This window comes from Perognathus longimembris, chromosome 21 (assembly GCF_023159225.1).
Source record: "Perognathus longimembris pacificus isolate PPM17 chromosome 21, ASM2315922v1, whole genome shotgun sequence".
Lineage (NCBI taxonomy): Eukaryota > Metazoa > Chordata > Mammalia > Rodentia > Heteromyidae > Perognathus > Perognathus longimembris.
This window is the reverse complement of record NC_063181.1, coordinates 39,997,674-40,025,669: the sequence shown is the minus strand read 5'-3', so window position 1 is coordinate 40,025,669 and position 27,996 is coordinate 39,997,674. Positions and strand designations below refer to the sequence as shown.

The following is a 27,996-nucleotide window of genomic DNA, read 5'->3' as shown; positions in this document are numbered from 1 at the left end:
TCAGAACTCAGTCTCCCGAGTGTTGGGATTTCAGGCGTTCCCAGCTTCTTGAGTGCACCTTAACCGCTGAGATCAGTTGCAATTTGAAGAATCAAGTCGCTTTCTTTTAATAATCAGCATGCTATTTGAGTTAGTCAGCTGTTTTGTTATTGTGACAAAATTCCTCAGCAGACGAGAATAAGGGCTTATTTTGGTTGGTGGTTGGAAGGTTTCAGTCCCTTGTCAGCTGGCTGCATTGGTTCCCAGCAGGATGGATACACTCCTGGTGGGATGCAGGTAGTGGGGTAGAACTGCTCACTGGGTGCCAGGAGGGGCCGGGGACAGGACACCCTTCAAAGAACCCCGGCCCCCTGGCCGCACCTCCTAGCTTCGAGCACCTCCCAGTAATGCCATGGAATTATGTGGCATCAGTGAGATAATCCAGAGTTAGTGTCACAGCTCTTGTGATCTACTTACTTCACCAGTTCACATCTTTGAATATTGTTTTGGGGTGACATTGCATATCCAACAGTAACTTCAGTTTCTTTTAGCTTGGCAAGAAAGTTTGCAAGTTTTAATCTCTCAGAGAGAGAGAGAGAGACAGACAGACAGACAGACACATATCACAGACTGTCTTCAGTACATGTGTCTATATCTACATGACTACATTAGATAGACTACTGTCCAACTACAGCTTTGTCCAAGGAGTGTGTGGTTCATAAATGTCAGGTGCACAGGGGAACTTAGGTCCATGAAACCAGACCATCAATTTGATGTTACAATGACAGATGTATAGAGTGCATTTTGTAATGACTGTACAGGACTTAACTAAACCCCGTGGACTCACTGACAGACAGAGGAAGTGGTGGTGGGACGGACAGTAAGGTGAGTGTCAGAAGAGCTGGGTGACAGGAATGAAAGAGGAACTGCTTTCTTGGCGAAGGAGAGTTTAGTTGAGGCTTACAGAAGTTGAAGAGCCTCCTCCGAGTCAAAATTATAAAAGGAAAGGCTATTCTGAAATGAGCTAGGTGAGGTGGTAAGATTAACTTAGGATAGCCTAGGAAAGCAAGTTCTGTGGACCGCTTGAAGACTAGACACTCAGGAATTTTGTCTTGATCTATAGTTAAGCACTGTTGCCTGCTAGCAATATTGATTGGGATGTTAGAAAAGCAGAATTTGTGTTGTGTGTATGTCTTCCTATGAATGTTAATCTGCTGTGGCTCTTGCACCGGTGCATGAGCTCCAAAACAGGTTTGGTAAGGGGCCAGGGCTGGCCTCAAACTAGCCATCGTCTTCCTCTGCTTGACTGTGATTACAGGTATGTGTCCGTGTACCCAGCTTTATCTGATCTTCGCTCTGTGGTGGTGGTTGTTAATTTTGTTTTCTTGTGCCAGGCCTGGTTTGAACTCAGGGCCTGGGCACTATTCCTGGGATTCTTTTTCTCAAGGTAGTGTTCTACCACTTGAGCCACAGTGCTACTCTAGTAAATTTACTAGAGATAAGAATCTCATGGACTTTTCTGCTCCGGCTAGCTTTGAACTGTGATCCTCAGGTCTCAGCCTCTTGAGAAGCTTGGATTATAGGTGTGAGCCGCTAGCACCTATCTTCATTCTGATTTTAACATGGGGTTGTTTTTGTTTTTGCCATCATACAGCATTATAAATAAAATTGCCCAGTGGATGGTGTGTGTGTGTGTGTGTGTGTGTGTGTGTGTGTATGCCCCAGTCCTGGGCCTTGAACGCCCTGGCTTCTTTTTGCTCAAGGCTAGCACTCTGCCACTTGAGCCACAGCACCACTTCTGGCTGTTTTCTATATATGTGCTGCTGAGGAATCGAACCCAGGGCTTCATGCATACAAGGCAAGCACTCTTGCCCCTAGGCCATATTCCCAGCCCTGGATGGTATACTTTCTAGCACAGATAAAGTTATTAGGATGAAAATGATGTTTAGGCGCATGACTCAAAGTGCCCGCCACTGAGCAAATGCTGTAAGGCCCTGAGTTCAAACCCTACTTTGTGGCTAGTCTTAGCGGCTCACCTGAGCTTCATGGATCGTTTGTCCTACATAGCTTACACTTGGACTCGAGAAGTATAAAGGGCTTTTTGTGTTGTTTTGTCTTTTTGGTGTGTGTATGTGTGTGCACGCGGAGGTGTGTGCTGTTGCCTACAAGGGTACCGGTCACGGAGCTTGACCTTAGGGCCTGGGCACTGTCTCAGATCCGTTCGGCTCAAGGTTAGTGCTGTATGCCACTTGAGCCACAGCTCTACTTTGGGCTGTTTGGTGGTTAATTGGAAACAGGAGTCTTGTGGACAGACTTTCTTGCTTGGGGTTTATTGGAATCACAGTCCTTAGGTCTCAGCCTCCAAGTAGCTAGCATTGTAGGCACCAACCACCTGCATCTGGCGCGAAGTATACAGTTGAAGATACATCACCTCCTCTTGCTATAATACTTTAACCCATTTTTAGCCAGCCCAAACGAGGATGGCACATAGTGAGTGTGTCCCATTAACCACCCTAGAAAGGTTTCTTTTAAATCATAGTTACACGATCGTTTTGTGTCTACACATACTAATTCGGATTTCTGATGAAGTTTTCTATTATATTTAGATTTGGAAATTCCTCCACTAAGATCCAAATAAATTAGAATAGCTTAGAGGTGACACTTGGAGGAGCAATCGAGAGCTTTGGCACAATAGAACTGCATCTCTGGGACGCTGCTTGTGACTTTATTTGGTCATATTAGAACTCAGCCTCTCTGGCACTCAGAGAGCTGTTTTGCCCGCACATATCTTTGTGTTCTGGCCACCGCTGAGCTGGCACACCAGGTTCTAGAGATCACCGACAGGCCAAGTCATGTCCACTCCGAACAGTCCTGGAAACTACCGAAGCTGCTTGAAATAAACACAATGGGAAGTACTGACCCGGTGAAACGCACTGTTTTGTCTGTGCTCTTCACAAGTGTATTAAGTTACAAGTCCACATTCTCATCATCGTGTTAAACCTTGAGAAGGAATTCCAAGTTCCTGAAAGTTGGTGGCACGAGGACACATTTCCCCAAGCTGGGTGGGAGCTGTGGTTCACACGGCAGGCAGAAATTAGAAGCTGGTGGCCCAAGTCCGTCCGTGGACCTGATGGGAAAATAACTAAGCAAAAAGGGCTGGGGATGGGGCTACAGTGCAAGGCCCCAAGTTCCCCCCCGCCCCATACCCCTGCCCCAGGAAACATTTCACACTGGAAATCCAGCCTTAACTGGGACATTCTTGTCTGTTGGATGTGATCATTTTTTAATGTGGTCATTTTTCCTTAGTAGTTAGTTATTAAAGGACTATTTTGGATAACTTTTCAAAGTTTCTTCAGCTGCCTGAATGAAAGTAAGTGTGCATTTCATTTTTATCTTTCTGATTTTGCCAGCAAAAACTGGCAAAGGTAGCAGTAGTTACTTACTTAACAACATCGTGTCATGTTTTATCTGTGCCAGGCACTTCTGAATGCTTTCCAGATATTCACTGTTGAGGGGTGTGTGTGTGTGTGTGTGTGTGTGTGTGTGTGTGTGTGTGTGTGTGTGTGTTTTGCCAGTCCTGGGGCTTGAGCTCAGTGCCTGAGCACTGTACCTGGCTTCTCTTTGCTCTAGCGTTCTACCACTTGAGCCACAGTGCCACTTCTGGCCTTTTCTGTGTATGTGGTGCTGAGGAATCAAACCCAGGGCTTCAGGCATGCTAGGCAAACACTCTACCACTAAGCCACATTCCCAGCCTACTGTTGAGTATTTCTAACCTACCAGGTAGATTTTTTTTTAGTATTTTCTCATTTTTCAGAAAAGGCTATTGAGGTTCCAATAACTAATGGCTGGCCTGATTACTCAGCTAGTAGGTCTGGGAATTGGCTCCAGAATTTCCACGATTATGGACTATATACACAATTTGTTCACAAAGAGAAGATAAAAAGAATTGAAGTACATTTTTTTTCCAGCGGTCAGAGTCTGATGAACTGGCTACATCCTCATCAGTTCTGCAGAGCATTGGCCTTGTTCAATGCTGGCAACTCTATAAATTGTGGCCTAGGGTAACATTCTGTGAATTATTGCGTGAACCCTATAAACAAAAATAGAAATAAAATTTAAATGAATATATAATGAAAAGTGGCTTTCAGTGACAAATAAGGTTTTCTTAATTGGGATCCTGTGACTGGTGTGTTTTTACAAAAGCCTTTGTTTCCCATGTGCTTTTGGGTTCACAATGGAACCTGCGGTCAACTCTCATGCTTTGATTTTAAAAATCAGGACACTAGGGCTGGGGATGTGGCCTAGTGGTAGACTGTTTGCCTTGTATACATTGAAGCCCTGGGTTCGATTCCTCAGCACCACATATATAGAAAAGGCCAGAAGTAGCGCTGTGGCTCAAGGGATAGTGCTCTTGCTAACCGTAAGCAAAAAGAAGCCAGGGACATTGCTCAGGCCCTGAGTTCAAGCCCCAGGACTGGCAGACAAACAAAAAAATCAGGAAACTGAGACCCAGAAAAGGCTTATTACTTGCTTGAGCCTTTAATAGAAACATAATCTAAGCCACTGGCTTAAATTAATGGTCTTTTTCCATTATAGTCACTGACCAATTCCAAAGTGCTGCGAGAACCCAGATTAAATGTCTTAAACCTGAAAAACTATTTTAGATTTTTTTCGAAAGCACCTATACTTGTTAACCTAGGTTACTTGTCAAATTCAACCTCATCGGTTTTGTGTTTTTTTTGTTTTTATATTCCTCACACATGTGACCAGTCTTACTGCACTGAACACACACGTGTCATGTGAAATCTCCACAATCACATGCACATCTCATATGTATAAGCTTTTTGGGCACCAGTGACTTGTGACTATCATCCTAGCTAGTTGAGAGGCCAAAGTCAAGAATATCTTGGTTTGAGCCCAGCCTGGGCAGGAAAGCAAGCTGAGGCCCCCTTACCACCTTCCGTCAGTAGCTAGCGGCTCGGCACAGTGGACCCCGCTACATGGGAAGCTCAAACCGGGAAGATGGTGTCCAGCCAGGCCAGCGAAGGCAGAGTTTTTTTGTTTTTTTTTTTGGCCAGTCCTGGGCCTTGGACTCAGGGCCTGAGCACTGTCCCTGGCTTCTTCCCGCTCAAGGCTAGCACTCTGCCACGTGAGCCACAGCGCCGCTTCTGGCCGTTTTCTGTATATGTGGTGCTGGGGAATCTAACCCAGGGCCTCGTGTATACGAGGCAGGCACTCTTGCCACTAGGCTATATCCCCAGCCCAAGGCAGAGTTTTGGACTTCATCTCAACAGAAAGAATCCAGGTATTGTGGCACGTACCTGCCATCCCAGCCACGATGGGATAAGTCTAAAATCATGGCCAAGGTCCACTCTCGCGCCAGAAGTATGGCCCTGTGTCCCAAAGAGCCCGTTCGGGAAAGGGCCGGGATGTGGCTTGGTAGTAGAGACTTGCCTAGGGAGCAAGAGGGAGGCACTGGAGTTTAAACTCCATTGCGGGGGGGGGGGGGGGGGGGAGGGGGGCCCAAATCTATTCTTGACTTGATCCAATCAATTATATAAATGGCGGACTGACATAATTATAGGTGGTTATTAGGTCAAACAAGTAGATGTATAGTGGAGGGTAGTTTGTATAATAGGGTAGTCAGTAGTAGTTATGGCCTAATATTGAATACACTCTGAAGTTGGAAGTGCCTGCAATTGGAAAAGCTAAGAGATAAACTCAATTTTAAGGTGAAGTTTGTTTTTTCTGTCTTTTCTCTCTCCCTCTCCTGCTTCCCCCTCCCCCCTCCCCTGTCCTTCCCTCCCTCCATACCTCCCTTCCTCTGCTCTGTTCATCCATTGGTTACAAGCTTTACTGCAGTAGAATCTTGAAAAGCCAAAGATCCCAATCCCAGACTATGTCAGATAGGTATACAGCAAGACACATTGGTCGTACTCTTTGGCTTCTGGGCTTTGTATACTTAAATCTCATTTATGAACTAGAAGAAGTAGGTAACTTAAAGTGGGTTGTTATAAAAGTTTGTATATTTGCTTATGTATTAACTTTAAAGGAAACAAATATTGACTGAATTTTCCCTATGAAAGTGCTGTTAGAAAAGTATGAGTTCTGGGCTGGGAATGTGGCTTACCGGTAGAGTGCTTGCCTAGCATGCATGAAGCCCTGGGGTCCATTCCTCAGCACCACATACACGGAAAAAAGGCTGTAAGTGGTGCTGTGACTCAAGTGGTAGAGTGCTAGCTAGCCTTGAGCAAAAGAAGCTCAGAGACAGCGCCCAGTCCCTGAGTGGCCAACCCCCCCCCCAAAAAAAAAAAAAAAAAAAGAGTCTGAGTTCTTAGTAACACGGGGACTGGTCAAAGCCACTACTTCAAAATGTAACGTGTGTGCACATTTGTTGTGCGTGGCCTTCAGTGGGCTCGACTCTAAATCTTTTTTTCTGGGTATAAATGAAAACATTTTCAAATGAATGTTTTTGCTTTTGTTTTACATGTTATATGAGCTGTGTGTGTGTGTGTGTGTGTGTGTGTGTGAGTGATTGTGAAAAACTGCACATCGTTCTGTTGGGTGGATCGTTGTTAGAATACAGACTCATTGGAGCAACTATTTGTCCACTCATAACTTCGGGATGAGGTAGAGATGTTAAAGTAGAATATAGAAATGGTGACTAGGGGCTGGGGATAAGACCGTGACTGGTAATGTGCTCGTCTAGTGTATGTGAAGTCCTGGGTTTGAACCTTAGCAACAGATAAAATGAGTAGACTTAGATCACTGACAGGCCAAGTGTTTTCTAGGGTAATTGTACCCATCAGCAGAATATGAGCCACAGCGCCACTTAGGGCATTTTCTGTGTATGTGGTACTGAGGAATCGAACCCAGGGCTTCATGCATGCTAGGCGAGTACTCTACCACCAAGCCACATTCCCAGCCTCTAGGAAGTGACAGGTTTTGGGGTTTGTTTGTTTGTTTGGTTTTTTTTTTTGTTGTTGTTGTGAACATTTCCCTGGGATACATACTAGTAACTAAAGACTGGTTGTGTGGTAATTAGCATATTTAGTTTGATAAGAAATTGCCAGTGTTTTCTAGGGTAATTGTACCCATCAGCAGAATATACGAGAAAGTGTTTCATCTTTGCCAGCATTAGTGTGGAATTATTTTTGTATTAGATGAACTACTCAGATATAGATTTAAATCAAGTTGTAATGTAGCCAGAATATCAATTCATAAAGCAGTAGTGTAACACATTGGAAATGTTATAAAGTTATACTTTTCAAGTATCCTAAATGCTGCTACTTATTTAGGAAGTTAATTCTTTTAAAATCTTACCCTTACAGTAGGTAGGAATGAGGAGGTTGAGATACAAGGATTGCCGTTCAAACCCAACCCAAAGTCTAGGAGACTCTTTATTAACCACCACAAAGCTGGAAGTGGAGCTGTGGCTCAAGTGTTAGAGTGAACAAACTACGGTCACTCAGGTCCTGAGTTCAGCATATACACATGGAAATGTCTCAGTACCAGCATATACACATAAAAATGTAGGCAGGAAAGGTTAAATGGGATTCTGCCCACACATATGCTTTGGAGGCTGATTTGTCTAGTATCACTTGACAACTTATTACCCTCCTACCCCAATCCCTTTTTTATTCCCCTGGCAAGAATACTTAAACTAGACCTACGAGTCCTTTGTTTTCCTTTTCTTTAAATCTGAGAAGTGGCACGGAATGAGAGGTGCTGTTGGTCCCCTCCCCTTTGACAGAAGTGGAGGAAAAATGGAAATGTCGGCAGATTGTGAGAACACTATTGCAGTTGAGTATGTGAAATAGTTACGCGTGGCAACTCCTTCCCTACACTTCTTCCTTCTCTTGTCCACCGTAAGCCTGTTGAACGGCTCTGTAACGCTGTTCTATGCAGCCAGTTACAGAATTGTGTGTTGGGGAGCTGTAAGCCACTGGAAATGTAGATAAGCACGTTTTGAGCTCTTACTACATAATCCAAGCACTGACTTTCATGAACTTAACTGAGTTGTTTTTCACTCTTTTTTTTTTTCTGGTGATGGGATGGTTGTTCTGTTAGTTGGAGACTATCAACAGGTAGTCCAAGCTGGCCTTGAGTTTATAACCCTCCGGCCTCACCCTTCTGCCAAATACTGGGATTACAGTCCTGGGGCACCATACCCAGCTACGTCTTGAAACAACTATAACAAATCCTAAAAATGCAGCATCTTAAAACAACGTTTATTAATTCCTTCACAGTTTGTGAGAGTCAGGAATTTCAGACCAGATTATGCAGGTGGATTTGGCTCAAAACTTGCTAACTGTGCCGGGAGATTTGCTTCCAGGATGACATGCCTTCCCCAGCTGTCCGTGAGAGAGCTTGGTCCTTTAGGTGTGGACCTTTTACAGTCAGGCAGCTTGAGGGTCCGTGGCAACTTGCTTTCTGCACAGCGAACCCTCCAGGAGCGGTTTCTCTGAAAGCCACCTGCTCGTTCTGACTGAACTGTTATTTTTGCTATATTCTGCTCATCAGACTTGAGTTACCACTAGCAGCCTGTACTGAAGGGGACGGGGAAGGAACTACGGTCTCTCTCTCAAAGAATTTGTGGACATACTCGGTGGTGGTGAAGTCACGGTAGGTGTACTGGGGCTTGAACTCCCAGCCTCACACTTGGCAGGCAGGCACTATTGCACGCAAGCCATGTTCCTATCTCCTTTTGCTTTCCTCAGTGTTTGACTAGGCTCTCTTTATGCCCAGGCCAACCCAGACCACAACCCATCTATCTGTGGACACTTCCCCACCATATTTGGTATGACAGGCATGCTAACCATGCCCATTTGGTTTTGTTTCTTTTGGCACTACTGGAGAGTAAACTCAGGCTTGTAAAGTAGGCACTTAGCCACTTGATTCAGACTTTCAGTCCCTTTCTGTCTTGCTCATTTTGAAGACCGGTCCCCCTTATACCTGGGTCAGCCGGGGCTGCCACTCTGTATGTGCTTCCCTGTGTCGCTGGGTGTGACAGGCGGCCAGCCCTTGAGTGACATCGCATATGCCAGAACTGGCTTCAACCGGATTCCTTCAGTCTCTGCCTCCCGAGTAGCCAGGATGACAGGTTTCTGCCACCATGCCTAGCCATGGTTAGCTTTTTATTGGTTAAGAAGAGGAATCTGTCAAGTTTGCTTCCAGAAACTATGAACTATGGTCTTAGCCACTGTATGCACCTTCTTTCTTGCGCTCGCTCATTTGTGTATGAATATTCTTGGGTTATAAGGCCCCTTTGACATGGCTCCTTTTCTGTAGTTCTTTGATCCAAGTCTTACCTTTTCTTGTGAAGTTCATTTAACTGGTAATGATTACCTGTTGCTAAGTTCCAGGGTGCTTATCCACAGTCTTACAGGAAAGAATAAGAATCTCAGTGTCTATTGGATATTTTAGTGACAAGCTTCTGAGTTTTGTGACTCTTACACTTTGCATTGTGGGTGGTTAATGGAGTTTGTTGTTTACCAGTCAAAAGAACACATGCGGGCCTGGGAATATGGCCTAGTGGTAGAGTGCTTGCCTCACATACATGAAGCCCTGGGTTCGATTCCTCAGCACCACATATATAGAAAGAGCCAGAGATGGCGCCATGGCTCAGGTGGTAGAGTGCTAGCCTTGAGCAAAAAGAAGCCAGGGACAGTGCTCAGGCCCTGAGTCCAAGCCCCAGGACTGGCAAAAGAACAACACCACCCAAAAACAAATATTAAAAACACATGCTTCAAGTCCGGCAGGGCCAGGACCCCAATCTGTCTGATGTTCTCCCCAGAATCCTTTAAATGATTATGAAACGATTGTGCTATGTGCTGTCTGGATTCGTTTTTTTTTCTGTGTAGTTGGGGAAAGGTGAAGTAGCTTTTTTTCTTTGACGAAATCTGCTTTTTAGGGCAGTAATTACACCACGTAGTAGAAAGAGATGTTGGTGAATTTCCATAGGCTCTCTTTCATACTGCTCACCTCTCATTTTGTCAGTTCGTCAGGAAGTCAGTTTCTATGTGGCTCTCTTCCTATCAAAGGACTTCATAGGATGTAAACTATGACGGACAGAGCCAGGCACCGGGGGCTCACGCCTGCAATCCTACCTCCTCACGAAGCTGAGATCCGAGGACTGTGAGTCTAAGCCAGCCGAGGCAGGAAAGTCTTAAGTAAGACTTATCTCCAATAAACCTACCCCCCTAGAGGAACCCAAAGACGTAACTCCTTTGAACACCTGAAATATTACTTACTAAAATGAATGCCGGGAAATGGAAACATCTTGTTGTTATGGTTGTGTTTGTCTTTTGAGGGGCAGAATGGGCACAGAAATGGAGGAAGGAAGGGCGAACAAATGCAGTAACAAATGCAGCAGTGGCACTCGCTGTGTGCTCCTTTTCTAGACCCGGCCCCTGAAGCTTTGCCTCTCCTCTACCCACCTCCTTTGGTTTCCGGCTTCACTAAGGAAAGTTTGTAATCGCAAAGTTGTATAGATGTATTTTCTGTCTATACCCCTGCTCCTTTACATTCTAGGATTTCCTACTTTTTCCTCTTTTAGATGAAAAATGGCTTAAGTTGGACTAATGGAAGAAACATCTGACTGTACGGAAACTCTGGATTGGGCTGGGGTTGGCTCCTCAAAGACTGCACATAGTTACATGGTTCATCTTCTATTATTTTGGCATGTTCTCGGCAGTGCTTTGGCCTTATGTACGTGAGTTTAGGGAACACAGCTGTTCCTCTTTCTTCCACCTGTCCTTCTGTTCTCCTTCTCTGATCCTACTTGACCTTTCTGATCATCTGGGCCTAAAGCAATTCTGTAAATGTCGGCATTCTACAGTCTGGGTTTTCGAGCTCCATCCCACTTAACACTAGTGGAGGCTTGCACTGGGGATATTTATGTGGTTGTTGCCTTGACAAAGGAAGGAGTGTTTATCAATTGAAAACTAAAACCCCAGAGCCCATCAGAATAGCAGCGCAGTCCTCCTTATTTTCTATTACTGGTCATTTCTTGGTGCCCGTATCCGACTAGTCTGAATCACAACCTCCCTTCCCACAGCGAAAGAAGCAAGTCTTCCTGTCCACGACAGAGAGCCCTTGTGAGGAATGAGAAACTTGACCACCTTGTTCTTGCTCGAAGCAAGTGTCAGGGAGAAACTAGAGCTTGGCCAAACACTGATCTGTTACTTCTGGGCTGCAACTAGAAATAAGTGCCTGTCAGACTTCCTTGTTTGCAATCCATTTTCATCATGCTGAGACATGAATGGAAAACTAAGCCAAAACAAAGCCTTCTTTGGAAATGAGGTGACTAGTCATTCTTGGCAGCACTCAGTCCTCCAATTTGGTGTTTCAGCTGGTGCTTACAAAACAGGCAGAGAACCCCGTCCACTTACGCATTTTAATATTGAACTATTGTGTAAAACATACAAGCCCTCAAACTAAGTTATGTTACAAGGTCTTCAGAAGAGAAAGACAGTTGATTGGTGCTGCTGAGTGATCCTCTTGTTTCTGTTTTGGTGGGAAGGAGATGGGGCACAAAGAAAGGATGGACTTTTTGACTCAGTCAGGGTGGTTCTGTGCCTAGTATTACTGTAGTCACTGATGCCCGTTTGGTCAGAAAAATCTATTTATTTATTTTTACGGGTAAGATAGAGTTTTTTGTTTTGTTTTGCATTTTACTTTTCTGTTTGCCTTTTCTTTCTTTCTTTTTTTTTTTTTTTTTTTGGCCAGTCCTGGGGCTTGAACTCAGGGCCTGAGCACTGTCCCTGGCTTCTTTTTTGCTCCAGACTAGCACTCTGCCACTTGAGCCACTGTGCCACTTCTGGCTCTTTCTATATATGTGGTGCTGAGGAATTGAACCCAGAGAGAGTTTCATGCATATGAGGCAAGCACTTTACTACTAGGCTATATTCCCAGCCCTGCCTTTACATTTTTTTATGAGCATCAATTAGTTGTACATAGGGTTTCGTTTTGATATATCCTTATATACATGCAGTGTACCTTGATCAGACTTAGTCCCTTTCTTCCCCTTTCCTACATTATTCTTAACATTCTTCATGGTTAACATTTTCACGCGTATTTTGATCATATATTCACCCTCCTTCACCTAGAAGTATTAGGAAATACCATCATGTGGGTGGAATTGAAATGTGAATTAAGTGACATGGAATTTCAAAGGAAGGAGAGGTATTTGATCTTCTCTAATTTCTAAAGTAGCTTATAAATGTCTTAAGTGCTAAATGTCTAAAATTCAATTCCACTTTCTTTTTTTCTTTTGTTCTTTTTGCCAGTCCTGGGGCCTGGACTCAGGGCCTGAGCACTGTCCCTGGCTTCTTTTTGCTCACGGCTAGCACTTTACCACTTGAGCCACAGCGCCACTTCTGGCTTTTTTTGTTTTTTAATGTGGTGCTGAGGAATCGAACCCAGAGCCTCATGTATACAAGACAAGTACTCTACTAGTAAACCGTATTCCTAGTCCCTCACTTCCACTTTCTTTCCCACTACTAGAACGAATATATAAACCTATATTCTATGCATATTTGTCCCTAATGAGCATATGTTAATAACTTCCTGTTATAAAAACAGGGAAAGAGGAAACTGGAATTGTGAGTCAGCTCTAGTATAGTATATGTGAGCCTTATTGCAATTCAGTAAATGCAGAGACCTAGTATTTAAGCATTTTAAAAGTGCAAGTTTTTTAAAAAACGTAAATTTATATTTGTTCAAATTGAGCTTACTTGCTCAGAAATATATTTATTTTGTTGTTATTAGGGAGTTGTACAAAGGGGTTACAATTTCATAAGTCAGGTAATGCGTACAATTCTTCTTGAACAATGTCTCCACTTCCTTTACTTTCTCCAGTTTCCCCCTCCTGCCCCTACCCACAAGTTGCATAGTTCAAGAACTGCATTTAAATCATATGAGCTGAAATGTCTCCCCATGATTCTGAGTTTTCTTTTTTTGTCTCGATGCTTTTTCTTTTACCAAAGCACTGCCTGTCCATAATGCCCTGCTTGTCGCAAAAGAGGTTTTGTTAGTTGATGTTGTGGTAACTACTGGTGACTATAATGGGGGCTGGAGACTGGTCACCTCATCTTCATGGACGTACTGTACAGATTTCATCGTCAAGAGATATTCACGAGTGCGTGCCCCGTGTGCAGGTCTGTGTTCCACACCGCACAAAAAAATGGCTAAAAAGAACTGAACTATGGATGCACTTGTGTGTTGAGAAGAGCTGTTAGTTACTCCAAAAAAAAAAAAAAAAAGATTCAAACACAGAATAATACATTTGAAAGCTGTGTAAATTCCTAGGTATAAGAATGTGATCAGGTGGAGGGAACGGATTGACAAGGAATGTACTCACTACCTTATGTATGTAACTGTAGCCCCTCTCTGTACATCACCTTGGCAATGTGATGCATTTTTACTGAGAGAAAGCTTATAGAGGAGACGGATAGATGAACAGGTGGACCACCCTGGTTTTACCCATTTGAAGGTTTCGAATGTTTCAGATACACCCTTCCTTCCGAGTCACTAGAAAGTGAGAAATTGCCTTGCTCCATTCTGTGAATTTAAGATGGACCCCCAGAGGCCACCCCAGAGCAGCTTGAGATGGTCCCAATACAGGAGTGGGCCCTTGTTCTCTGGAACAGTAGAGAAATGAAGCCAGGAGTAGTGAGACCTGAACATCTCCCACGCCCACCCCCCTACTGGGAAGGGGGTGTCTCCAGGCAGGCCAGCAGGCAAAAGTCCTGTTTGTTTCTTTGAAGACAGAGTCTCAAGTAGACAGGAGTGGTTTGGGTAGTTTTCTGGGTACTGGGCACCAGATTGGGAAAGGTCAGTTTCTAGAAATGCCATTATAATAATAACAACGTAAATAGGTGATGACGATGACAAGGATGGTGACAGAAGGCTGGTGGGTGGAGACCAGTAAACTTGCAGGGCTGCCACGGGGAGGGAGGGGGCTGGGTGAGGGTCACAGTACTGTTGTCAGAAGGCTACTGCCTGGGGCCTTTCCCAGCAGCCCCTGCCCTGAAACCTACCTAAAACCTGTTCAAAGCAACTAAGACATCCACAGCAGATGCTTGTAGTGTTGGGACACCGCGCCCATCGTACGCCGTGACTAGTCGAAAAGTCTGGGTGCTTCGTGGCTACTACGTGTTGTTGACGTTTTCCTTCCGAGGTAAAGCGTGCTTTTTGTTCAAGCCATTCCAAGCTTGTTTTGGCGTGGCTTCATCCCTGGAATCAGGCCTAGTTAACTCAGAGTCCCACCAGTGACTGTGTCGCTCGTCTTTCCTTCTGGGAGGTGGCAGTACCATTTCAACACAGGGCTGGTTCCATCCACAGTCTTTAACTGTGACTTGATAACACAAGATGAAATATTTTTGTCTCGCCGTCTCTCCCAGGGCGTAGCACGCCCTCAAGTAAGTGCATGGCCCAGGTGAACCGTGTTGAGGGAAGAGTAAGGGAATGGTGTGCAAGTCCACGTTCCTCCCCAGTGAGGAACGCCCCCCCCCCCCCCCAATATTTGAGGTGGTTTTTTGTTGTTGTTGTTGTTTGGTTGCTGTTTTAAGTTGGCTGTTTTAGTTACCCAACCCGGGGCAAGGTAGAAAGGACACACAAGTCCTTGAATTGAAATAACCTATGCTTGGTTATATATCCTCCTAAATACTCAGGAGTGATCTACGCACACAGGCAGACGAGCTATTCTGGCAAATTTCACAAGATTACAGGAAAGGCAAATTACCAAAAAAAAAATGTCCATTTTTTTGATGAAATGCGAAATATTTCTGTTGCCTTCTATTTGGACAGCAAGGCAGAGTGGCTTTGAACTTCTTGTAAGTTTACCCACACGCTGGAGGTGGCTTTTCCTTTCTCGCCTCTCACGAGTGGCAGTGGCTTTGTTCAAATACTGCAAGAATCTCTCATACCCCATTCCAGAATGTTTAGAAAGGAAAATTTCTAACATATCCTACAATTAGTTTTAAAACATAATTGATACCACTCCACCACTCCCGGCTTTCCAAGGAAAATAGGGTCACAGGCAAGTCTCCCCCTAATGTCTTTATTATAGAAAGATAGAACACAAAAGAAAACGGAATCGAAACATTAAAAATGCCCTTCTATTTATGGCTTCTTTGCCAGTTAAAATTGGAGCTAAGTGTCCACATTAGTCTACCAGGGCTCACTTCATACCTCGGTCGAGCCGGGATTCCAGCCATTGGAGCTGGACTAGATTAAACTTCCTTTACACTAAGTAGTCGTTGGTTGGTAATGCCCAGGTTTCCAGTGAGTTTTGTTGGTCGGTTGCTTGACTTGCAAGTGTGTAAAACAATAAATCGAGCTGGGGATGTGGCTTAGCGGTAGAGTGCTCGCCTCCTATACCTGAAGCCCTGGGTTCGATTCCTCAGCACCACATACACAGAAATGGCCAGAAGTGGTGCTGTGGCTCAAGTGGTAGAGTGCTAGCCCTGAGCAAAAGGAAGCCAGGGACAGTGCTCAGGCCCTGAGTCCAAGCCCCAGGACTGACCACCCCCCCCCCCCCAAAAAAAATCAAGGATCACACAGTGAAATCCTATGAAAATAACCATAACAAGTCTGGTGGTAGCAAGGTATAAAGGCCCTGAGTTTAAACCCCTGCACATCCCGACCCCCCCAACAAAAAAAAAAAAAAGTAAAAAGTAATGGTATGTCTGTGTACAGGGATTTGGATAAACAAACTGTCTTGATCTGAATCTTTTTGACCAGATGCCCTGAGGTCCCTGTTTGTTTTTGTCCCACTCTCCCTGGCTGATCTGACTTTCCTCTGGCTGTGATTCTTAGTCATTAGACCTTGTCTCTGGTTCAGTCTACTAAGGAAGCAATGGCAAAACAGGCAAAAGACGTAATTGTTGTTGCTGGTGTTGATTTTGAAGGACAGTCTCTAGTCCAGCCAGTTAGAGCAGAGGAACAGGAAGATTTCTTAAGCTAGTATTTTAAGATTATCTGAACGTCCCTCTCCCCAGATTTGACCACTGTGAGCTGTGGCTGTTGGGAAATCAGTTCTGATTCACTCTGAATCATCTGTCCGGTCAGAGTCGCGAAAGCAGCGTGGACTTGGGAAAGTGTGCTTGCGAGGTTTCGGGGGAGAGCTGTCCCCTGGCTCCTCACCGCCTTGCTCACTTGTCACATTTCATTTTCTAGGTCCGGACCCTGTTCGTCAGTGGCCTCCCTCTGGACATCAAACCTCGAGAACTCTACCTACTTTTCAGACCATTTAAGGTACCTTTTCTCTCTTTCAGAAATCACGAATATCACTGTATATACATGATTTGTGGCGTTTGTTTTTTTTCCCCCCTTTGAGGAATAAAGACGTTTGAGAAGGCACCTTGTGAGCAGATGTTTGTTTAAAAATTAATGAATGAAGGAACATTGACAAGTGAGCTCTGTCATGTTCTCTCAGGATGATAGACCAGAACTACCTTTGCGGCTCCCAAGGAGCATCTCTTAACGCAGAGGTACAGCCGGACCCAGGGGTTCTGTTCTTGGAGAGCAGCTGTAGAATCTCCGTTAGTTCTATTCCAGTTGGGGATTCACACTTAACGTCCAGTTCATACCTTGGTTTGGGGATGTAGCGCGGTGGTAGTATGTTTACTTAATACACAAGGCCCCGGGTTCAATCCCCAGCATTGCAGAAAGTTACCATTACTTATAATGTATATAAACTTAGCACCACGTGCTGGTGGCTTACACCTGTTAAACCCTAGCCAGTCAGGAGACTTGAGATCTGAGGATCACAGTTTAAAGCCAGCTCAGGCAGGAAAGTCCATGAGATTCTTAACCTCTAACCACCAACCAGTAAGGCAGAACTGGAGCTATGGCTCAAATGGTAGAGAGCAAGCCTTGAGTAAAAAAGCTAAGGACCAAGCACCCAGGCCCTGAGCTAAAGCCCCAGTAAGGGCAACCCCCAAAGGGAATTACACATGTAATAATGCAGGTCAGGCCCCATCTTTAGTTTCCATATTAGTTGGAATAGTAGGTTTGATACTCTTCTTTGGAAACATGATAAGTAGGCTTTTATGAACTAGGTTAAGAACCTAACTTCTTGTTGTTGGTTGTAGAGCTTGAACTCGGCCTGGGCACTATCCCTGAGCTAGAACTCTTAACCCAATGAGCCACAGCGCCCCTTTTATAAGAGAACTTGGTATGAATTGAGAAGAATCTTTAGTGAAATGTTTAATGCAGTTGCCTGTTCCTCCTGGGTATGGAAAATAAAATCATTTTAGAGATACTAACATGACTGGGATTGGAATCTTAACAGTAAATTGGAGCATGACTGAAATAACCATTCTGCCAAGAGTAAGTCTTGAACATTGGCCTTGGGAGGGTAGGAAGACGTTAGAACTCATTAGCACGTGGGCCTGGAAGGCATCCTGGACTGCGGGCCTGGGTCTAGGATGTGTGTATTTATTGGTCAGTTGGGTAGGTTAGCAGCAGTGCCTGGCCGGGCCACACTCACCATTACGTAAAGGAAAAATCATGTTTCTCACTGAAGATCCATCCTGCTTGAAATAGGACAGGTTGGGGACAGGATTCAGCTTGACAAGGAAAGGAAGGGAATAGGATGTGCAGCTGACAATTCCTGGGCTGGAAAGGAGGGTAGAAAAGGTAGAAAAGCTTGCCTTGCATGCACCAAGCCCTGGGTTCGATTCCTCAGCACCACATAAACAAAAAGCTGGAGGTGGCGCTGTGGCTCAGGTGGTAGAGGGCTAGCCTTGAGCGAAATGAAGCTCAGGGACAGTGCTCAGGCCCTGAGTTCACGAAGCCCCAGGACTTGCCCCCCCCCCCCCCAAAATGGGTTGAGGGAATATAACCGGTTTTAACCAGTGAAGCTTAGAGCATAAAAGTGGACAGAACTCTAGGCTGACAGCCATCCCTGTGGGGCAGCAATGACAAGAGTCTAGAGAGGAACAGAAAAGCGAGCGAGAAGGCCGGCACGGAGGAAGTGGGAAACGGAGAGGCGGTGTATGGAGAAAGCCGGCTTCGTGGAGCTTCCTGAATTGCTTGTGAGTCACCGTTGTGTGGATGGATCAGTTGTCCCTTGTAGAGTAGCATTTTTGAAATGAATCCACCCTAAGACAGAAAGTACTGTGACATGTATGTAGAGCCGAAGAGTCAGCAAAGCGGACTCCTCCATAAATTTCCTCATTCAAGTAGCATTACAGTTCTTTATAGTACGTGAGCCTCATTTTTTTCAAATAATGAACAGGAAGCTGCAAGCCATTGAAGAAATTATGCTCATGTTGTCTCATGTAATAATATATGGGCGCACCGGGAGCCAAATGTTTCTCCCTTACTTGTGACTTGAGGACATGGTCTATCCCTTCCCGGGGTATGTTAGGGGGGTGAAATGTCCATTTGGCCTTTACCTGTAAGGCCTTCCCAGGGCCTGCAGTCTTTTTTAGGTGGGAACCTTCTTCGGGTGCAATGTTTATCATAGCTAGTGGTAGTGCAGTTTTCTGATTGGAAACTGTGAGAATGAATCAATCCCAACTTCCTCTTCTGAAGTACCAGTGGCTGAAGCGAGGCCTTGGTTACATTCATTCCTGATAACCCTCTATACGTAAAGTCCCCACTGGCTGAACTGAGTGTGCAAATCTGTCTCCACACTCATGGGTATAGTGATCAGTCATGTCCGGTGGCATTTTGTCCTCCATCAGTGGGAGTCACTCACCATTGGTTGTTTCCCGAAACACACACTCTTACCCTGCTGAACCTGGAGGAAGAAAGGGAGAGAGATTTCCATCCATGAGGTGCCATAGAACCTTAATGGGAACTTCCTTGTTTCTGGAATACATACCACCCTAGAAACGAGCTGTCCCATTAAATTAGCAAAAAGATTTCAGCTAAATGCAGTATCATTGTCTGCTTGGGATTTTCTGGTAGGGTTTTTTTGGTGTTTTGTATTGTTTTTTGTCTTGTCAGTCATGGGGCTTGAACCCAGTGTCTGGGTGATATATGTCTTTGAGCATTTTTTTAAAAATTTTTTTTGCTCAAGGCTAGCACTCTACCACTTTGAGCCACAGTACTACTTCCAGTTTTCTGGTGATTAATTGGAGAAAGTTTCACAGGGACCTTTCTGCTAGGCTAGCTTCAAACCGTGATCCTCAGATCTCAGCCTCCTGAGTGGCTAAGATGACAGGTGGGAGCCACCGGTGCCCAGCTTTTCTGGTAGTTTTAAAGTTTTGTAGAGTTGTAGTTTTTTTTTGTTGTTGTTGTTTGCTGACTTGCATTGCTGAGGATAGAACCTAGACCTATGAGATTTGAAGGTTTGATGACTGTATCTAGAGTATGTTTAACTTTGAACTGTTATTTTAGTGCATGTGTATAAGCAAGGATGCCCTGACCTTTTCTTATTATATTTAACCATTTCCTCTCCTAGTTTTGTAAAATCCCTGTTCTTAATCTAGATTAAACAACAACAAAAAGTCTGTTCACAAATGCGCATATTCTTACTGTTGCATAATTTCATGGAAAAAATATAACAAATATAGAAAAACAGCCAGGTGCTGGTAGCTCATGCCTGTTCATCTGAATTACTCGGGCGGCTGAGATACGAGGATTCCCAGCTCAAAGCCATTCCAAAGAGGACTCTTCTCTAATTAATCACCAAAAAATGGAAGTGGCACTGTGGCTCACAGTGGTCGAGCCACTGGCCTTAAGCAAGAGAGCTCAGGGACAGTGCCTAGGCCCAGAGTTCAAGCCCCGCAATCAACCAAAATGAAACATAGAGAAATGCATACATTTTTATGCATACAAAGGGGTGTGTGTGTGTGTGTGTGTGTGTTTGTGTGTGTGTGTGTTTCTTTCCCAGGTTACTTTGAAGGCGTTTATGAAAAAGAGCTAGGTAGCGTAGAATCACAAAAGACTTACTTTATTTGAACAAAAATGTGGTTATAGTTACATTCTTCCCACAGTACTCTTTGTTAAACTTGATTTTTCTTTATTTTTAGGGCTATGAAGGCTCTCTTATAAAGCTCACATCTAAACAGGTAAGAATGTAGACATTTTCTACCAAAACCTTTTCTACTTTTTCTTAAGGATACTTAACATTCTTTTTTTTTTAAAATTTCAATTTAGATTTTGTTTTTGTCTTGTTACTTTCAGATTAAACGTGAGCTGGATTAGGAATTCACAGGCGGAAGTGATATGTAATCCCATAGGCTTTGACATATGTAATTCCATAGGACATTTGGGACTATCTAAAAGGCCACTCACATGTGCATCCAGAAATTATATCAAGATGGGTTTGTGAATTCAAAGGAAGGATAATACATTACTAGCCAGATTCATTTGTACGCCTCACTCTTTCCTATGTCATTTTAAGAGGTTCAGCAAGCAAGCTTTTACAGTCAATAGGATTATCAGATGGTGAAGACTCATTCTGACTCTCAGTCCCTCCCAGAGCCACAGGCCGAGTCCCAAGCCTAGCATGGAGCAGAGAAAGTTCAGAAGCAAGCTGGTAATGACCGGCCCTGATAGTTCCTTCGAGTATCTTAAAGACCAGCTATGTGCTTAAATTTTTTCTTTAACTTGAACACTTGGCATCCTTTCATCAGAAAAAAGCTAAATCACAGACATCCTGCTGGCCGCCCAGACCTGCCATCCAGTGGGGTTATACAATGTGCTTTCCGTGCCTCATTAACCGCCAGCACTTTTTTTAAAGGCCTCCTTTGGGATTTGAGGTGGACGTGTTCCCTTGACAATTTGGGTCATACACGGAGTGACCAGGGCTTTTACCATGGTGTCATCGTATTCCTTGCACTAACAGTGTGCTGAAAGGTGATTCCCTTCCCTTTCCATTCTCAAAGATGAAGACACTGAGGCGCACGATTTAGGAACGTAGAGCCTGTCTGACACACATTTTCCCCCCACCTCCTTATTCACTGCTGCCCACCTTCCAACACCTGTAGATTTTTGTTGTGTTTTTATTTATTTATTTATTTTATGATTCAGCCCCTGGCTGTACCTTTGAGGAACTTTCTTCACTGTTCCTATGATTTGTGGTGGACATTTGGCTGAGCCCCTGAGTCACGATTTTGGGGGGATTGCTTTATTTCTACGCGTTGTCTAGGAGGAGGGGTGGCCAGTTCTTTCTCTTAGCTGTTCAGTGTTGAAGAGCAGACATGGCCTGATCTTTTTCACTCCATCGTTCCCTTTCTCTCCTCAGCCTGTAGGTTTCGTCAGTTTTGACAGTCGCTCCGAAGCAGAAGCTGCAAAGAATGCTTTGAACGTAAGTAGACCCCGATGGGGCTCAGCCTCGGGTTTCTTTGGGTGTGGTGGCAAGAAATGGAACCTTTGTACCTTGGAGATGAGATGGAAAGAATATCACTACTCAGACAAAGTAATGCTCTCGAGCTTTCCCTGGGGATTGGGAGCAAATGTACAAATTACTAAAGAAACTCTTGACTTTTCTCTACAGCGTTTATCGCAAAGTATCTAATAATTTAGGTCTTATTTCCTTTGGCCCCATCTCACCCATGGTGGCGTGTAATTCTGCGTGTCTTCTCCAGGTAGAGCAAGTAGCCAGGTTATCCTTCTGCTGTAAATGGATAATCTTGCCTGATTCGTCATCTTGTTTACCCTTTTTGGTTTGTAACCAGATCCTAGTTTTTATTTGGCTGATTAAGAATTTCCATATCATGCTTTTTAATCTTCCGTTGTAGTACAGTAAGATAGATAACGTGGATGACATGTAGTTTGTAGGCATCTTTTGTCTGCCATAGGTTTTTGAGCTTTCACTGGAGTTCTCTTAAGTGAATATTCTCCACCCTTTGGAATGTTGAAACACAAAACCACCTGAGGATAACAACCTACGGAAGGTAGAAAGAAATGGAATTTGTTTCTTGTTGCTGACAACTGGTCTTGGAGTGCCAGGCCTAGGCCAGGCTTGGCTCTAGCGTGTTTCGGGCTTTTGGCCAAGCAGCTCTGATGAAGGCTTGACTAGAACAGTGCCGTGTTGAAGGGCTTCCTATAAAGCAAGGGGCCACTGCGTGTGGCACCATGTGGACTTCCGGTCTTTGTGTTGCTCGGGTGGGTAGCTGTTAGTAGCTGCTAGCTCTTCCCAAGCACTCCAGAGGAAGAGCATTGTTGGAGCTAATGAGCTCAGAACCTGGAGTCACAGGGGAGAGGTGGGGCTTTTTTGTGTTTGTTTGTTTGTTTTGCTTGAACTCAGGGCCTGAGCACTGTCCCTGGCTTCATTTGTTCAAAACTAGCACTCTACCACTTGAGCCACAGCACCACTTCCATCCTTTTCTGTGTATGTGGTGCTGAGGAATCGAACCCAGGGCTTCCTGCATGCTAGGCAAGCACTGTATCTCGTTAAGCCACATTCCCAGCCCCGGGGGAGAGTCCTTTCTATGAGTGTTTGCTTGGCACAATGCTATCTTTGTGACACCATCTTGAAAGGGTTTAGGCTGCAAAACAAAAAATGTGAGGGTTCAAAAGAGACTAACACGCTAGGATTGCAGGAGCTCCCAAAACACCCAGACCTTCTTTTCATGTGGGTAAATGACCTTTGGTCAGAACGACTACCTGCTTGCACACAGTGAAATGTGAGCCAGTTACGGAGTAGCACTACTAGTGCACAGTGAAGCACACGTCAGGGGCTTGGATGGAGGGCTGGGCGCTGTCCCTGAACTGTTGTTTTGCACAAGGCTAATTAATGCTCTACCACTTGAGCTACAGCTCCACTTGGAGCTTTTTTGGGGGTGATTAATTGGAAATAAGAGCCTCACAAACTGTAATCCCTCTGTATGTCACCTTTATAGTAACAATTTTTTTAATGTTTTTAAAGTGTCAGTGGCTTTGAATGGCGATTCTCAGCTCTCATCTTCCTGAGTACCTGATTACAGGCATGAGTCCCGGCACCCTGCTGGAATGTTCTTATAGTATGCAATGCCCTGGGTTTAATCACCGGGTCTGAAAAACATTTAATAATTTTTGTGTTACATGGGTCCAACCATAATTTTTCTAAATATAACAACTTTTAAACAAGTCTTATTTAGGCAGCTTTTTCTGTTTGTTTGTGTTTGCTTTTTTTTGTTATTACAACTAGACAGGCGGCTATGGAAATGTTGGCATATCTGGGTTATTCTTACAAGGAAGAAACAGTTGAAATGTGCTCTTCTTGCCTTGCTTTATTTCTGGTGTGTTTATGAAGAACCTACTGAAGAACTGTAAGCCTTTACAGTGACCTGTTGTCTAGCAAGCCAACATTTCCTTCAGGGTAGATTGATTTTTTTGTGGGTGTGCCGGGCGGGGTGTAAGAATTGCATTTTGAACTCTGGGGCGTTGCCTTTATTGGCCTGATGCTCTAAATAGAGCCATGCGCCTAGCCTGCCTGTTTGTTGGTTAGTTTGGAGATGAAATCTGGTTCACTTTTCTGCCCGGGCTGGCCTCAAACAATGATCCTCTAGATTGCTGCCTCTAGCATAGCTAGGATTATCCACCTGTATTCAGCTTTGTTTCTAGCTGGCTTGCTTGCTTGCTTGCGTGCCTGCCCCCCCTCCCTCTTTGCCCATGCCCCTCCCTCCCTAGTTTATTTTTCTCCAGCCATTTAAATAACTTTAATTTACATACTCACACAGGTACCAGTGCTTTGGAAAATAGATTGTTCAGTCCCTAAAACCTAGTTTGTTTTAAAAAAGGATAGGAGTGACAAGTTGTCTCCTCCCTTGCCATACCAAAGCCAAACAACGTACTTAGGAATTTTCTTCATCCTCGGGGTTCTTAGTCACAAACCGAGCCCAGATCACCGCTTTGTGGTCTTGAAGGTCTGCTTGCATTAGCTGCTCTCGGCTCTTGTTTCTCTCCGCAGCAAGCCCCCTGTCCCCTGTTCATTCATTTTGGCTGCTACTTTGGAAGAACCTCCAAATAAAGGTACCGCTGCGGATCGAAGGAGAACTTGCGGCGGCATCACGAGTCTAGTCTAGGCTTTGAGCTTCTCAGAGCGGGGCTCCTGGCTGGTCTCCACCATTTGTTAGTCTTGTGTAGGTAGAGCAGTCGGAAGCCTTGCACGTGTTAGGAACGGGTGCTCTAGCTAGGGAAGCCGAGCCAGCGAGGCGAGGCAGCCCTGTCCTGTTTTGCACAGCGTCTTGCTGCTGCTGCAGTCATGGAGTGTTGTTGCTACATTTTTCCTCGTGGCAATAATAGACTACACATTGTCTAGGACAAATGGCTATCATAAAGTTTGGTATCTGACCATGGAGAAGAGAAGGTCTCCTCTCTGGAGAGAAAACAGGCCCACTTCAGGTATTTGTCTTCTCTGTGGCTGCCAAACGTGTTAGGCTCTCTTTCGGGCTAGGTTTTCTAATTGGCGAGTTAAAAACCACTTGATGCGGCCATCACAAAGTTTGCTCCTGGAGTGTCATTTATCCAGGCTTTTCTTCAAAGCTTTCCCTCAAATTCCCTGAGGGAGAGTTTAATGTTGTAATGTTTTGTTTTATTCCGCTGTTAAGAAACTTAAGCCTGGATCCAGGAAATCTCTTTATATAGAATAGTTCTCAGAGCTGGGACCGCTTCTCCATGTTTGGAGATTGTCTTCTCGTTACCATTCGGTCTTGGTTACTGTCTGGCTCACTTATTAGTGTTAATTGGTCTTTTCCCCAAATGACTGCATTTTAAATCCTTTTATTTTCTACCAGCTTCAGACTCTGCTTTAGTCAATTTGATAATCTTTTGAAAAGACAGGCTCGGTTGAGTCAAGCGTTAACACTGAACTTTTCTTGGGTTCAAAACTTCTAAGGTAAATAGAGTATTTTTTTTTTAAATTTTATTTTTAGCAGTCTCTTCCCAAATATGGCTAAGATTAACCCAAACCCAGACTTCTAGTTACTTATGGTTCCCTTAACCTACACAATTGGAAACCCTATTCACTCTTCAAACTGGCTGTAAAATATCTGGCTGAAGCATCAAAGTGTGTGTGTGTGTGTGTGTGTGTGTGTGTGTGTGTGTTGGTGTTGGTCCTGGGACTTGAACTCAGGGCCTGGTTGCTGTCCCTTAGTTTTTGCACTCAAGGCTAGTGCTCTACCGTATGAGCCACAGCTCCACTTCTGGCTTTGTGGTGGTTAGTTGGTGATAAGAATCTCCTTGGCTTCCTGCTCTGGTTGGCTTTAAACCACAATCCTCAGACAAGAGCCTCCTGAGTAGCTAGAGTTGTAGGTGTGAGCCACCAGCACCTAGCTCAAATTACTTTTAAGACTTGTTTATAATTTTGCATGGTACATTAAATACAGTTGCATCTGAAGTTCACTTGCTTTTGTCAAAATTCTGGCTTAGGTGCAAAAACTAAAATGAAACGTGGGAGGCTGAGCAGGTCTAAAGGCAAAGACCTGAACAGATGTGGGTAAATCATTTCTGGATATCCCTAGCAACTGGGAGGAATTGCCTGCTAGACAGCTTCCTTTCATAAACTAGAATGATTTGCAATTAACAAAGGACAGGCATTATCCCTGCTTAGTATATATAGCTCCATATGTAATACATAGTTAGAAACTGCTCGTCCCTTGTACTTTGAAACATGTGGGCTCAACGAAACGTCTGTGAATGTGTGTGAGTGTATGTGTATAATTTTGTTACCTTTTTTTCTCCTAATAGAATTCAATATTACTTAGTCTAGTATAGTTGTGTGCTTTCTTTCAAACTCCTCATTGATCTGTGTGATCTCTAATTGTCAGTATACTATTTTCTAAATAGTATAAAAAGAAATTTATTGGATGGATATGGTGCCCACTCACTTATAATCCCAGCTCTTAAGAGATTAAAGCAGGAAGATCAACTCAAGTTTGAGGTCAGCCTGGGTTATAAGACCTTGTCCCAAAACAAACTAAAAACTTAACTGAAAGGTACCATTTGTATACCATGTAACACACATTTAGAGTTAAAATTCAGTGATTTTGGTGTATTACAATATGAGTTTTGTTATATAAATGGTCATGTTGTAGTTCTTAATTGTGCAGTTTAATAAAATTAGGTACATTCACCATCTTGAACAGCTACCAGAAAAATGTGTTCATTGACTCAAGCAAAAATGATTGCTACTACCACCTCCTCATCTGTCCCTATTCTGTGAATTGCCTCTTCTAGATATTAAAATGTTTCTTTGTATTTTTTAGCATAATGATTTAGAAGATCATCTAAATTGACAGTATTACTTAAAATTTCTATTTCTTTTATAAAAACCTTGTCAGCGCTGGGAAATCAAACCCAATCTCACATGCGGGGCAAACTTTTCTATCACTGAGTTCACAAATGCTGTCATTTCTTTTTTTATTATTATTTATTTATTGTCAAAGTACAGAGGGGTTACAGTTTCATACTTAAGGCAGTGAGTACATTTCTTTTTTTTTCCTTTTGGCCAGTTCTGGGCCTTGAATTCAGGACCTGAGCACTGTCTCTGGCTTCTTTTTCAACAGCTTTTTGTTTGTTTGTTTTGGCCAGTCCTGGGCTTTGGACTTAGGGCCTGAGCACTGTCCCTGGCTTCTTTTTGCTCAAGGCTAGCACTCTGCCACTTGAGCCACAGCACTGCTTCTGACTGTTTTGTGTATATGGTGCTGATGAATCGAACTCAGGGCTTCATGTATATGAGGCAAGCAAGCGCTCTACCACTAGGCCATATTCCCAGCCCTCATTTCTTTTATAGTTGAATAGTATTCCATTCTTGGATCATGGACCTTTTGTTTATTCACGTATTGAGGACCAGTTAGATCGTCTTCTTTGGCTATTGTGAATAATGTTGCAGTGAACATCAGAACTGCACGCACCTTGAATCCCTGTTGACATTTCCTTTGGGTATATACCTACTGGAAGTAGAGCTGTGGTGCAAAGTGGTAGAGCGCTAGCCTTGAGCAAAAAGATGGAAGGGACAGCACCCAGGCCCTGAGTTCAAGCCCCATAACAACAACAACAAAAATTCGAACTCATTTTAAGAGGTATGAAGTTGTCATTGGATTCTCTTTTTTTCTTTTCCTCTCTCTTTGCTGTTGATATTAGGGTTTGAACTCAGAAGGTATTTATTGATTCAACATAGAATGAGAAGAATTTTTAGAAATATAAGTCGCTGTAGCTAGTGCTAGAACTCTAGCCTGGAGCAGGAAAGGGACAAAGTTCTGAGTCCCTCAGTAGAGTCGATTGGCTCATCTTTTTTTCTTTTTGTTGCCAGTCCTGGCAACTCAGGCCCGGCCACTGTCTCTGAGCTCCTTTTGCTCAAGACTAGTACTCTACCACTTGAGCCACGGTGCCGCTTCTGGCCTTTTATGTGGTGGTACTGTGGAACTGAACTCAGGGCTTCATGCATGCTAGGCAAGTACTCTCATCACTAAGCCACATTCCCAGCCCAGATTTGTTACATGAGAAATGAAAGGCTTGTTCACTTCTAAAGTAAATCATTAAGCGGAACATTTGCCAGTCCTGTAAACATTACCAGTATTGTGAATATTGTTTCATGGCCAGAGTGAAAGCGCCGTTGCTGCAAGCTCTTCAGTCCTGTGGAATGTCAGGGTAGGGTAGGCCCTGGCCGCACATGGGCCTTTTGGCTTTGCTTTGATATCTGCCTGTCAGGCTCTTGTTTCTTCTTGTATCATTCATTTTCCTGACAGGTAGGACTTCTTCCTGTGCAAGGTAGGACTTTTGATCTTCATATTTGTACAGCTTACGTGACTAGGTAAACTCTCTTCACACCAAACAAAACATGTCCTAAATAAAAGGTTCCAGATGGCCTATCTGAACCCTCCTTCTTGTTGGCATCCATGTGGCTATGTTTCTTTCTTCTCGCTTTTTCGATGTTTTTCTCTCGGTTTCTCTTAAGCCTGGCGCTCAGGGCGCTTGAAGAGACCCAGTTTGCGGCAATTCAGCTGGGACTTTTGGATGGGAAGGTCACTGGACTGCCAGATGAAATCATGAGCTGGGCCTAATGTTTATCTCTTGTATCTGTTTATGACTGCTTACTCTTGACTCACAGGGTTTGAAGGCGGCCATTTG

General features: G+C 44.0%; 1 protein-coding gene and 1 long non-coding RNA gene across 4 annotated transcripts in view; both read left to right on the top strand.

Moving 5' to 3' along the window:
- Rbpms (RNA binding protein, mRNA processing factor) overlaps positions 1-27,996 on the top strand; it is a 152,009-nt gene that overhangs the window by 59,139 nt on the left and 64,874 nt on the right. For all 3 annotated transcript variants that reach the window (XR_007208529.1, XM_048330548.1, XM_048330546.1), the window contains exons 2-4: positions 16,162-16,239; positions 19,971-20,009; positions 21,188-21,250. Coding sequence is in view for 2 of the 3 variants with exons in the window: in XM_048330548.1 (XP_048186505.1) it covers positions 16,162-16,239; positions 19,971-20,009; positions 21,188-21,250 (180 nt within the window). In the remaining variant the exon portion in view is untranslated. The remainder of the gene's footprint in view (positions 1-16,161; positions 16,240-19,970; positions 20,010-21,187; positions 21,251-27,996) is intronic.
- On the top strand, positions 204-11,404 carry LOC125339411. Its single transcript, XR_007208530.1, has 3 exons — positions 204-214; positions 3,049-3,053; positions 10,938-11,404. It is a non-coding gene; the product is annotated as an uncharacterized LOC125339411 (long non-coding RNA).